Below are 13,783 nucleotides of genomic sequence, written 5' to 3'. Positions count from 1 at the left end.
AATCTTGATGTCATAATCAGCCGCGCCACTTTGTCTACAGGTTTTTGAAATGTGTTGATTGCTTCAGTAATAGAAGTCAACTAATCTGTTAAACCCAGTAATCCTAGCTGTAACATTTGGTAAATTATGCCAACTAAATTAGTAATAAGATTATTAGAGTGGCTCTGGAGGTTGACACTCATTCTGGTTGTGACTCTTTTTCCTGACAGTACACAATGCTGTCAGGGCAGGTCCCATTCCAGTCTCATGATAAAAGTGTGACATGTACCAGCGCAGTGGAAATCATGAAGAAAATTAAGAAGGGAGATTTCTCCTTTGAAGGAGAAGCTTGGAAGAATGTGTCCCAAGAGGCTAAAGATCTGATTCAAGGTAATACTCCCAGGAAATTTGACATATGATATAGTGGTTGAGATGGAATTACACCCATTATGCATGTATTTGTTAATTACTCAAGGAATTCCTGTGTGTTAGGAAAGGTTTCCAGGGTACTTTCCTACAGCCGTATTTTCCCCCTACTGGAACATGCACCCTTCTTAATCTTATCCACATTTACAGCACTGGCATCTCAAATCCATCGCATCCAGAGCTAACCTATACTTTGTTACTGTCCTTTTGCACAAGGATTCTCTTCCTCTTCTGGACTTTGGCACAACCAAGAAGCCAGACGTTGAAACAGAGCCTGGGTGTCATCCTAGATGCCTGCACTCTCCTCACCTTCCTTACCCATCACTAAGTCCTGCAGACTGGGCATCCTAAATGTCCCTCTAGCTGTCCCCTCCTCCCCCTTCACACGGCTCCTGCCTCAGTCCTTGTCTTCATTTCTCTCTTAAAACCCAGCAATCCTTTCAACTTGTCTCACTTCCCTTGCCTTTACTTGTCCTACACTCAATGGGCAGAGTGACCTTTCTAATATCCAAATATGGTCATGTCTCTTTTCTGTTAAAAATCCTTTGGAGAATCTCTTTTAGCTTCAGGCCAGACTCCTTAGTGGAGCGTTCAAAATCCAAAGCCCTTCATGACCTGGCTCCTGCCTCCCTCTGCTTCCTCATCACCCTAGCCCTAAAGCCCTACCACGGCAAAATTCTGGAATCCCTCAAACGTGCCATGGTTTTGGATTCCTCCGTGCCTTTACACATGCTCTTCATAATCCCTGGAGCACAGCTCTTCTAGCCAACTTCTGCTCACCCTCCAGGACCCAACTTCTGGAAGCCTTCCAGGTGCTTCTGCACCCACTGACACACTGTGTGCGTTTTGCTCCCGCACTTGTCCACTGATGTCACAGTAACTGGGAGTTTGTTTCTCCCAGTAGCTCCTCTTCGAGTTCCCATCCCCATGTCTCTGGTGCCTTACTACACTGCCCTCCCCGACATGGACAAGATGCTTGGTGAATGTTTGGTACATGAGTGAAGTCAGTCTGGGAGCTCGTTGTCATTAGAGGTTTACCAGGTCACCGGTGGGAGTCTGTTTTGGGTGGTTATTTTCCCCTGGTTGTAAAGTCAGTTAGCACACAGCTTCCTAGAAATAAGTTATTGCGGACTTTGTCATTAGCATTCAGTGTTTGCTAAGGTTTTAAGTGTATGTGAAAATATAATTACTTTTGTAGGAGGTTGAAGCCTTGTACAAAGCATCATATCATATAAACATAATTGAGATTTATGTCTGAGGTTGAGTTTAACTGTGTTTTAAGTGACAAATCATAAACTAAAAATACTTATTTTGGCAGGCCTTCTCACGGTCGATCCAAATAAAAGGCTTAAAATGTCTGGCTTGAGATACAATGAGTGGCTTCAAGATGGCAGCCAGCTATCCTCCAATCCTCTGATGACGCCAGACATTCTGGGATCCTCAGGAGCTGCCGTGCATACCTGTGTGAAAGCCACCTTCCACGTAAGGCCCCTGTGCTCTGACCTGTGGAGCGATTTGAAAAGGAGTCATAACCAGATGTTCTTACTCTCTAACTTCAGAGAAATACTCTGAATAATACGTTTAAAGAAACATGTGTCCTTTTAGTTTAGGTATGTTTTTACATAAATTGCTTCGTCTTATGAACAGAAAGACCTTGGGGGACCAGAGTCACTGCTAACCCGCAAAATGCTTGATGTTTAGAATGACTTTGTGAAATGTGAAAGAAGTCTGAAATTGGAACAGTTGAAAATTTTCAGCACGTAATGGAAACAGCATGCTTGATAGAACTTGTTTCTCTCAAGTATGCTGAATCATTTTCTTTAAACACTGTAAACAAACTTAGGCACTAAGGCACATGTGAAAATCCAATCATTCAACATATTCTAGAGACTGTGAGGGGTATGAAGGAGTTTGCAGACTGGTCAGAGAAGTGCAGTGTGCATCCAGAGAATAACTGAGTAACAAACTTGAGACAATATTGATGTAAGTTAATTGGTATTAAGTATAGATTGTATATTGGAGAGGCTGAGACTACGTAGGAATAACTGTTGATTATGCATATTTGTGCCAAGCAGATGCAAATAAATTAAGATAATTAGTATATAGAGTAGATGAATTGCTGAGAAATAAAATTACCTCTGAAGGAATTATCTTGATAAAGGGGAGGGGATTACTCTTCCTCTTACTTCACTTGAAGAAATGGATTTTAAAAAATTAATACACTAAGATATTTTGAGATATGGAGAGCTGTAACTCTAAGAACTTCTACCAGATGGTCCATATCTTCTCAGTGACAAATGATGCCAGGTTGTAAGGAGTAACCAACAGTGTCACTCAAGCTGGAGGCTGAGAAAAGTGAAGGCAGGCTGTTCTGAGGAGGAAGCCAGGGTGAGGTTCGTAGGGCTGAGTTTCTTGGTATATTTTAAGTGCCCAAGATATCCCCAAATTACATTTAATTGGAAGGGAAGAGCAGGACGCATAATGGCTCAGGTTGGCTCTGTTTTGAGACTTTGTGATTAGAATTTTAAATCTTAAACCCAGAACCAGAAAGATCGTGGGGGTTTAGATTGTTGATACTCTTCAGGAATTTCTGTTAATCGATGGTTTCTTACTGGGATATAGCTGATTTCTTCAAAGGATTTATTAGAACCATGATTGCTGGGCTGTCTGGCTGGTTCGATTTAAAACAGAGCCCTCAGAAGTCTTTTCCTGTGAACTTCCTTACCCTGCCAGGAGGTTTGGATATAATGATTTTAAGAACTTTCTTTCCAAATCAATTTGGAGCTATGGTTGCCAACCAAAAGTTGTCTTCTGCTATAATAACATAACTGCTAAGAAAACTGAAATACTTTTACAAAGGTTCTGTCTTTTTCCTCCCACAGGCCTTTAACAAATACAAGAGAGAGGGTTTTTGCCTTCAGAATGTTGATAAGGCCCCTTTGGCTAAGAGAAGGAAAATGAAAAAGACTAGCACCAGTACGGAGACACGCAGCAGTTCCAGCGAAAGTTCTCATTCTTCTTCCTCCCATTCTCATGGTAAAACCACACCTACAAAGACACTGCAGCCAAGCAATCCAGCTGACAGCAATAACCCAGAGGCCCTCTTCCAGTTCTCAGACTGAGTAACAGAGGCATGGTAGGAAAGTAATCGATGATCCATTGCGCCTTCAGTTCCCTCAGTGTACGCCTGAGGCGATGTTCTGTGCTTTTACAAATGTGTCACGTTGGTCTCATTGGAATCTGCCTCTTAGTGAATTTTTTCAGGAAAACCTATTGGTTATCCTCATCCAAAAGCACTGGACAGAGAATGTTACTGTGAACAGAGCACCCGTCATGCTATGTAGAGATCTAGAATGATGCCAGCAGGACTGTTCTTGAAAGAACAAAGGTTTCTATACATTTAATTAGGGACTGGTTAGATTTGAGCTGCTTACAAAATAAATCACAGGTTTTTCACATGCCTGCCAACAGCAGTTGACTTTACTGATAACTTTTGCTTCGCCTTATGGACATTGTGGGTTTTTCAAGAGATTTGCACCCTTCAAACCAGTGATCTCTCAGAGGAAATGTCATACTGTTTTCAGAAAGATTCTGGGTAGCATATACTTATTTCTTGGGAGAAGATTTTAACTTATTATTTTTCTCTTATGGTTACATATGATGATAACCTGGTATTATTAATCTTTTTCTAAAAAGTAGAAAAAAGAAATACAAGAACTTAAGGCCCCATAGTCTATATTTGGGCCCATATGAAATGCATGCTAAGCTGCATATGTTTTTAATTTTGCACTGCTCTTTCCTGGCGATTGGTTTTAATGATTATTGCAGAATATTAAGGTACATGTCTCTCTGTTTTCAGTAGTACTGCACTTTATAAAAGAGTGTGACTAAAGCAAGCTAGTTTGTAAAGTGCACTGTTTCAAGCCTACGTACTGTATTTTAGCCATTTTCCCCCCATTACCTACTTTACATGCGTCCTCGCATCCCTCTTCTACCTGGAATGCAGCAGGTAGAACTGGGCGTGTTGTAGCATGGAGTCTGTTAGCCACTCACGCACTGAGGTGAGGAGAACTAAAGGGGAGTTACACTGAACACACTGAGTCGTTAGCCGCTCACGCACTGAGGTGAGGAGAACTAAAGGGGAGTTACACTGAACACATGGAGTCGTTAGCCGCTCACGCACTGAGGTGAGGAGAACTAAAGGGAAATTACACTGAACACTGTGCTCCATCTTTGTACACTGTGTCCTGCTGCAGCGAGGCACCTCCTCCTGGAGTCGGAGCTTATGTACATAATATTTTACAATCATAACTATGACTTGTTTTGAAAATTTTCTGTTAAATTTTAAATCTGGAAAGTATATTTTATAAACTTGCATAGAGCACTTCCATTGCTCCAAAGTTCTGAATTCATACAGAAAACAAGTGTTATGTGATAGACATTACGATAAAGACATTGCTGCATTTAAAAATAAAATTAATTCATTCCCTATGCAAAAAAAAAAGAGTGATAGGATATGTATGTTGTATTTTCTTTTAAAGCCACCACATGAAATGTCAGGACTGAGAAAAGTGATTTTTGCTATGTTTACAGGAATCATGCTTAAAAAGATAACGCCCAACATGTTTGTTTTATAGTTTGTGTAAATGACAACCTCTTGAGCATTAGTTTGGAATTTGGGCATGATGTTTATTTATTCCTTTCTTGAGGTAATAGTAGCATTAATTTCAACCAGTTATGAATACTAAAAAAATTGCACTCTATGTAATAGTAGAATATTTATTACTAAATCAATGTATATATTAATAGCACAGGCAACAAAAATGGCAAATATTAAAATATTTTCAAAATATTGTATTATCCTGTTCACATTTTTGTCCACAGTGGTTATTGGGAATAACTTTTTATACTTCTCAGTGACCCACCAGGCTACATAATTCTCAGTGAGTCAATGAAAGTTTTATACTTCTAGCTTTCACTCATTCTTAGTAATGATGAGAACTCTTATGTGAATTATTACCAAACTACAGCTGGTTCACAGAATGTGATTCCATCAGGCACAGATTTGTAATAATCAAGAAAATGTCTACGTATATCTGTAAAAAAAGCTGCGTTAAATATATTGGAAACTATGTGAGCTCTTGAAGTGATTTTCTAACTGGTAGAAAATACTAGTTGTAAAGTACAAACCAAAGGGACACGCTTGCTCTGATAGAAAATGATCCAGAAAAATAGTCTAATAGCGTACCCTAGCAATTGATGTCGTAGATGCCTTATGTATATTGGAAATTGATAAATTTCATTTTCATTTCTTTTCCTTGCCCCTCTTCAGAGGGACATGGCAAACAATGAACTGGGTAGAAGGGCAGGCAGAGTAAAAGGAGAAAGGAAAGAGAGGGCTAATCCGTGAGCTGATGAGCCTCCCTGAAGAACCTCAGAACCACTCAGAGTGCTGCCCTCTGGTCAGATATCCTTGTCCTCACCCTGCTTATAAACACCAAAAAGACAGAATTTGATGCTCAGTACGTGTGCAGCCGCTAGGTTGTTTGCAGACTCTTTGGTAGTAAATTATATTTTAAAATTCACAAAGCTTTCATTTAGTCACATCAAAAGTAAGGAACAAAAAATACTTCATTTAAAATTGTCAAGTGAAAGGACTCTTTTTGGCATTAGAAGTAAAATAAAAGTAGATATGAGACAAGCCAATGTATACATTAAATTCTCTTTTGGTAACACTGATTTTCAGGGTAGAGCCAGACCGCCCCTTCCCTTCTTCCCTTACTGATTTTATTGTGTGTAGTTTTCATGCTATCATAAATCCTGATTCATATAGTATGTTTTGTAGCTATATATGGCTAGTTGAGAGGCAAGAAAAAGAATACGGGGAAAAAATTAAAGTTTGGTCTTTCTAATTACTGTGCCAGATCCTCTGGCTGAAATGAGTTCCTTCCTGAGTTAAATTAGCTCATTTGCAGTTCATTAATTCTTCTAAACCTCTTTAAAATGAGAAACCACTGAAACAGAAAACCAGAATCCTGAGTTATTTTCAACATGCTTATCTGTCTGAGAGCCACAGATTCTTCCACCTAAGACAAAACATCTTTTTTTTTTTTTTTTTAAGATTGCTGCTGATTTCTTAAATGCACAAATGGCTACATTTTAACTATAAGTGTATTTTAAAGAAGGCTACTAGGATAGCAGTGACTACTTTTTTTAATAAGGAAATTCCTTTTGTCACCCATTTTTTTAAGTATGTACTCAAATACTTCGTAAGGCATACAATTTATTGTCTACTTGTTCACCTTGCTGTATTTAGAGCATCTGTTATTGTCATATTTATTAAGAATAGGGTATCACAAAATGGTGAAAATGTCTAAATTATTGGCCCTCTCGGTGCCGTAGACCACCGGATTACTTTGGAGGGTCTCCCATTGACCAATATTACAAACACAGTTTGCGTGTTTGTGTGATCAGACTTATAATAATCTTTAAAATCTAAGTAAATAGTGTAAATTCTGTTATGTCACTCACACAATGTCAAACTAATTGTCTTATAGATGGATTATTATATAGCATAATGAAATACCTTAGAATTATATAATTTTTTGGCCACTCAGATATAATTCTTAGCTCCCCAAATGTCTTAACACCATAGCACCCCGGTTTGTGACCTTTAATTAATTACATCCCCCACATGAATATCCCTCTTCATTTGATAAAGCGTCAGGCACTAAAGTGAATGTATTAGGGGCCTCTAAAAAAAAAAAAAAAAAGTTATTAAAAAAAATTTTTTTTTTAATGTAATTTGGTATTTAAATGTGAGTTGTCGTTTAAGACTTGCATTGTAAGATAACAGGAAGTATGTATGAATAAATATTTTAAATAAACTCTACCCACAGAAAATAGCTGCTACGACAACATAAAGGTTTTATTTTTGCTATCTTGTTAAATAACTTCACTCCAAATTGTAGCTTTTCTTGGGGAAAAATATTCTTCTCAAGAGTTATTTAATTATCTTTATGGGGGAAGAAGGTGTATTTTACAGAAGGTGACATTGTTCATGTCACGAACATTTGACTGGGCTCATTTCAGTCTCTGTCTTCAGCCTTTCTTATATTTTAGCTTTCGAGATATTTCCTTTGAGCCCTCTTCTTTCTGTGCCCAGCTCCCAATTATATTTTTAAATTAAGTAGTTGATTACTCTTCCAGATGCTTCCCTTGCCCAAGGCTGTTGTCCTTCCGATTTCATGAATTTGTTAATTAGACAGGTGCCAGTGCTTTATATTTTTCTTAAAAAAAATTTTTTTTTTTTATGGAGCAGTTCCACTCAGTTCTACTCTGTCCTGTAGGGTCGCTATGAGTCGGAATCGACTCGATGGCACTTAGTTTGGTTTGTTTTTTTGGTTTAGACTATGAAGGGGAGCCCTGGTGGCACAGAGGTTAAGAGCTGTGGCGAGCTGCTAACCAAAAAGTTGGCAGTTCGAGTCCACCAGCCACTCCTTAGAAACCCTATGAGGCAGTTCTACTCTGTCCTGTAAGGTTGCTGTGAGACAGAATTGACTCCATAGCAAGGAGTAGACTAAAAAGGGGTAAGAAACTAAAGTGGCGCCCGAATAGATCTGCCTTGGCTTTTTCATATTAGTGCAAAATAAAAAAAATAAAAATAAATTTTTTTTTTTTTTTAGGTACTGTTTATTGCCAGCCATTTCTTTATTTTTATTACTTCTGATCACATGGTAAAAAAGCCTGATATTGGGTACTTAGAAGCAGACTTGGATCAAAATGTAGGATTCTTAGTAGCTGTTCGTTAATCTTAACTTTCCTGGTGTATTTCTGCTGGGGTGGGTGGAAGGACATTTTGTAATATTTTATTTAGTTAGGATGCTGTTTTTGTTACTGGCAGGAGTTAAATGCTTCAGCTAGATCAAGTTAGCATTTAATACAGCAGCTGCGCTCCAGAGCGCTGGAAACTGGGACGATACTTAGCATTATGTTGTTTTCATGATCTTTTCCACTGGGTGACACTTTAAAAAAAAAAAAAAAAAAATTTTTTTTTTTTTATTTTTAACACTTTTAATTTGTTTGGTTTTATAAAATGTGTCTAATTTGTCTCTTCACTAAAAAAATCTAGTTTCATTCTTGCTTTTGCCTATATTGAACAGTTTTTATCTTCTCATTTATGTTTCGACGTCTTCCCATATTAAAAAGAAAACAGAAATAAAGAAATGGCATGACTTAGAAAAAGAAATTTAAGTGTTAGGAGTAGAATACTGCAGCTTTATTTTCTGGCATGTCTGCTTCTCGAGAGATTGGAAAATCATTTTTTCTCATATTTGTTTTGTTTTAAAAACCCGTAAGAGTGCACTGTGGGACAGTTGACTTTTTTAAATGCAATTTTATTTTTAACTTTGTAAGAGGCTGGTCATGTAAAACATGTTGTGTTGGGATGGATTGTGTGGCAGTTAGCTTCAGTAAAGACATGCTGCTGTGTAGACATTATCCGTGATGGTTTACTTTAGGTACGATTGTGCTACTCTGTAGCCCCAATTATAAATACTGGCAAAGGGTTTTTATATGGTAATTCTTGTTCTTTTGACAAATACGAAGGGGAAAATACAAGCTACATCACATATAAAATTTGAGTATTAAAATTTTGAAAACTGACCTTAAAAACTAAGTACGAGTTTTAAAAAAGAACAGGAAACCACATATACACACACTTAGAGGAATTTCTTAAAGATTGGCATTTTAATGTATAGCTGGGGCACTTCTGCCGAAAATGGTATGTATCCTTGGGTTCGGAATTGAAAACTTGTTGAAAATCATCTAAGGCACAATAATCTCTGTAACTGTAAATTTTGCTACCGCTTTATGTAAACATAAGGACTTGTCTTACTAGAAGATAAATGGAAAAGAAAAAGATGAAAAAACAGTTCTTTTTCTTCTGTTTCCCTGAGCAGCTAAAAGTCTAATGCAAACCTCAGCTCAATTAAATGCCATTCAGATCCATTGCCATCTGGGTTGTCTTCATCAAATACAGCGGTGGTTTCATGCTCATAAGTACGTGTACTTTTTGCATTGTCCTTTTTCTTGCATCGTTTTTCAGTTTCCCATCGTGTGTACATACACGTTAACATATCCCTCTACTAATATTTCACTCACTGATTCTCAATGTATCCATGTATTAACTAACATTTATAGATTGTAATTAAGATCTGAGAAATGAAGGCTTGGTTGGAACAGAAGAGGGAAAAGCTTGGGATGAAAATTATTTGGGAACAAGGAGATACTGATGCTGTATGAGAACAGCTCTGAGATACAAACATTCGGTATGAACGTAGAGAAGGCTGCTTTACAGACTTGCCATTCCAGTGGCCATCTAGATGAATCTCTTTTGTAAGTTTTTCTACTCTTTGGGTAAAGGAGTTTATGTAACATGTACGTGTAGGCTTTACACCAAACCAAACCCATCGCCATCAGTGCCGACTTATAGCGACTATATAGGCTTTGTAAGATGGTTGTTTTCTCCTAGCAGGCCCATGGACATTCTCTTCTCTTCCCCCACCTCCTCCTCAACGTTTCTTGCTGCCTTCTTCCCACACCATGAACATTCTGTGGCCAAAGAAACCAATCCAAAGACAACATGTAGGTAGTGACATCTTTTTTTTTTAAATGATGACAGTATAAATATAAATTACACAGATGTTAAGTGTACAGGTTAATAAATTTTTACATATGTATGCCCCATGAAACCATCACCCAGAATCAAGATAAGGGTCTTAGTCAATACTCAAAGATAACCACTGTTGTGATTTCTGTCACCATAGATTAGCTTTCCCTGTTCTTGACTTTCCTATAAATGGAATCACACAGCCTGTAGTCTTGTGCCTGGTTTCCTTTGATCAGCATTATGTCTGTGAAGTTCATCTGTGTTGCATGTGGCAATAACAATGGTTTGCTCATTTTCTTTGCTGTAAAGTATTCCATTACACGAGTGCACCACAATTTATTTATCCATTCCACTGTTTATGCCTAGGCTTTATGGCTAAAACTGCATGGACATTCTTGTACATATCTTGTAGTGGACACGTACACTCATTTGTCTTGAGTTAGTACGTAAGAGTGAAATACTGAGTCGTAGGATGAATGTGTATTTAGCTGCAAAAGATAGTGCCAAAAGTTTTCAACACCAATAATTGTGAAAGAGTTCCGGTTGCTCCATAGACTCATCAATACTTGGCCCATCAGCCTTGTGAGTTTTAGCCATTCTGGTGTGTGTGTATATCATTGTGGTTTTTTAATATGCATTCACCTGAGGAGTAATCATATATCCTTATTAGCCATTTGGATATCCTCACTAGTGAAATGCCTGCTTATGTCATTTGTCCGTATTTATTGGGTTGTCTGTCTTTTTCCTATTGATTTGCAGGTGTTCTTTTTATTTTCTGGATATGAGGCTTGTGTCTGGTATATTATTGCAGATATTTTCTCTTGGTTTGCTTTCTAAATAATGTCCTTTGATAACCAGAAATTCTTAATTTTTATGAAGTTCAGTGTATCAGTCTTTTCTTCTTATGGTTAATGATTTTTTTGTCCTGTATAAGATGTATTTGCCTACCCCAAGGTTATGAAGATATTCTTGTATTTTTCTAAAAGCTTTATTGTTTTACCATTCACATGAGGCCTACAATCTACCTAGCGTTGATACTTGTGTATGATACATATTGTATAGCCAAACTTCATTTAGTTCCACATGAGTATTCAGTTGACCCAGTACAATGTATTGAAAAGCTCAGTGCATTGTAGTTTCTACCTTCTAGGTGACTACGTGGATCACTTTCTTGATTTTCTATTCTGTTCCTCTGGTCTATTTATCTATCTTTGTGTCATTACTATGATGTTTTTATAAAGTCATCATATCTAGTAGTCTTGAGACCCAAACTTTGATCTTCTTCCAGACGTCTTGGCCATTCTTAGACCTTTGCATTTCCGCATTCATTTCAGAATCAGCTGATCAGTTTCCTCAGGGATGGGGGAAAGATATCTGTTAGGATTTAAGTGGTGTTGCATTGAATATATAGGTCAATTTCAGGAGAACTGATACCTTCACAATTTTGAGTTCTTCTGTCTGTCCATTGTTGTTATTTGCCATCAAGTTGGCTCCCATTATGTGTAACAGAACAAAACGTTGCCTGGTCTTACAACATCTTATGATTGTTGGTATGTTTTTGAGCCCATCGTTGTGGCTATTGTGCCAATCAGTCTCATTGAGGGTTTTCCCTTGTTTTTACAAACCCTCTACTTTACCAACCATGATGTCCTTTTCTAGCGATTGGTCTTTTCAGGTAACATATCCATGAACTGAAATCTCATCATCCTCGCTTCTAAGGAGCATTCTAGTATTTCTTCTAAGACTGATTTGTGTATTCTTGTGGCAGTCTACAGTATATTCAGTATTCTTCACCAACATCACAGTTCAAATGGTCAGTTCTTCTTTGGTCTTCCTTTTTCATTGTCCAGCTTTCCCATGCATATGAGGTGATTGAAAAGAGCATGGCTTGAGTCAGATCCACCTTAGTCCTCCAAGTGACATCTTTGCTTTTTAAAACTTTAAAGAAGTCTTTTGCAGCATATTTGACCAATGCAATACAGTACATTGTTTGTTTTCTTGACTGTTGCTTGCATGGGCATTGATTGTTGATTCAAGTGAATGAAATTATTGATAACTTCGATTTTTTCTCCATTTATCATGATGTTGTCTATCCCTCACTTAGGTCTTCTTTAATTTGTCTCAGCAATGTTTTATAGACCTCCATGTAGAGGTTAGACTTATTTCCAGGCTTTTGATATTTTTGGATGCTGTTGTAAATGATATTTTTTTATTTTATTATCTAATTATTTTTTGTTAGTATACATAAATATAGTTGATTTTTGTATATTGCCCTTGCATCCAATATCCTTGCTAAATTTACTTTTTAATTATATAGATTCTTTTTAATTTCTTTGTGTACACTATTATTCTGCAAGTAATGATAGTTTCACTTATCCCTTTCCAATTTCTACTTTTCTTGCCTTATTAAGCTGACTAGGGCTTCCATTAAAATGTTGAATAGAAGTGGTGATAATGGACCTCCTCAACTTTTCTTGAACTTAAAATAAAAATTCAGTAATCTATCATTCAGCATGATGTTTGCTGTAAATTATTTTATAGATACCATTTACCAGATTAAGTTTCTTTTAATTGTTAGTTTTCTGAGAGTTTTTATTAAATGGTTAGTCGGTCTCTATCAAGATGATCACATAATTTCTCTTCTTCTCTTAAAGTGATGAATTATACTGATTAGTTTTGAAATTTTGCATTCCTGAAGTAAACCCTATTTGCTTATATTATTATTTTCATCTATCAGTGGATTCAGTTTGCTAATATTTTGCTTAAGGTTTTTTGATCTGTGTTCATAAAAAGGATAGAGCTGTAATTTTCCTTTCTTTAATATAAAAAAATATTAAAAATATATATATTTTTAATATGTATCTTTGTCAGATTTGGAACAAGGTTATTCTGGCTTCATAAAGTAAGTTGGGATATGTTCCATCTTTTTTTATATTCTAGAAGAGTTTGTATAAGCCTGATATTATTCCTTCCTTAAATATTTAGAAGAATTCACCAGTGAGGCCACCAGAATGTGGAGGTTTCTTTATGGGAAAGTTATCTTTTAATTGAAGTATTTAGTCCATTTACAGTTAATGTGATTGTTGATATACTGTTTTTAAGTCTACCATCTTAACATTTGTTTTCAATTTGTCCCATTTCCTCTTTGTTCCTGTGTTTCTCCTTTTCTGCCTTCTTTTGAATGAACCAAGTATTTTACCCTTTTTACTCCTACGTTAGTTTGCTGGTTTTTGTTTTAATTCATTTAGCAGTTGCCTACTTTAGAGACTACAGCACAGTCTTTGACTTACCACACTGTACCTTAAACTGGTACATTTACCACTTCCCTACAATGCAAGGACCTTTATCACAGTTTAATCTGTTTACCCCTCCTTCCTTTTGTGTTACTGCTGTCATGTACTTTACCTCTATGTTCTACATATATGTTATGTATTTATTATATTTATTGTTATTACTGCTACTATTATTTTAAAAGGCCTGTATTCATTTTTGTATACCCACATATTTATGCTCCCTGATGTTTTTATTCCTTATTGCCTTTACTTACTTCCATCTGGGATTATTTTCCTTCTGCCTGGAGAACTCTCTTTAGTATTTATTTTAGTGCAAGTCTGTTGGCAATGAATTCCCTTAGCTTTTGCTTTTGTGAAACTTTCTTTTGCCTTTACTTTTTCTGGAACACCTTTATTGAGATAAAACTCACATAAC

The 13,783-nt window shown here is 36.8% G+C and overlaps 1 protein-coding gene across 8 annotated transcripts in view; it reads left to right on the top strand.

Annotated features, from left to right (window-relative positions):
• Positions 1 to 12,872, top strand: part of RPS6KA5 (ribosomal protein S6 kinase A5) — a 199,889-nt gene extending 187,017 nt beyond the window's left edge. For 3 of the 8 annotated variants that reach the window (XM_049898426.1, XM_049898424.1, XM_049898423.1), the window contains exons 15-17: positions 210 to 369; positions 1,724 to 1,887; positions 3,288 to 12,346. In XM_049898426.1, the coding sequence (XP_049754383.1) occupies positions 210 to 369; positions 1,724 to 1,887; positions 3,288 to 3,527 (564 nt within the window). In that variant the 3' untranslated portion in view covers positions 3,528 to 12,346. Of the gene's footprint in view, positions 1 to 209; positions 370 to 1,723; positions 1,888 to 3,287 lie in introns of all 8 variants that reach the window. The other 5 variants (XM_049898429.1, XM_049898430.1, XM_049898427.1 and 2 more) reach the window with 3 other exon arrangements.
• Positions 12,873 to 13,783: the final 911 nt, after the last annotated feature.

Source organism: Elephas maximus, chromosome 10 (genome assembly GCF_024166365.1).
Source record: "Elephas maximus indicus isolate mEleMax1 chromosome 10, mEleMax1 primary haplotype, whole genome shotgun sequence".
Classification (NCBI taxonomy): Eukaryota; Metazoa; Chordata; class Mammalia; order Proboscidea; family Elephantidae; genus Elephas; species Elephas maximus.
Note: the sequence above shows the minus strand (reverse complement) of the source record. Positions and strands in the feature narration are given on the sequence as shown.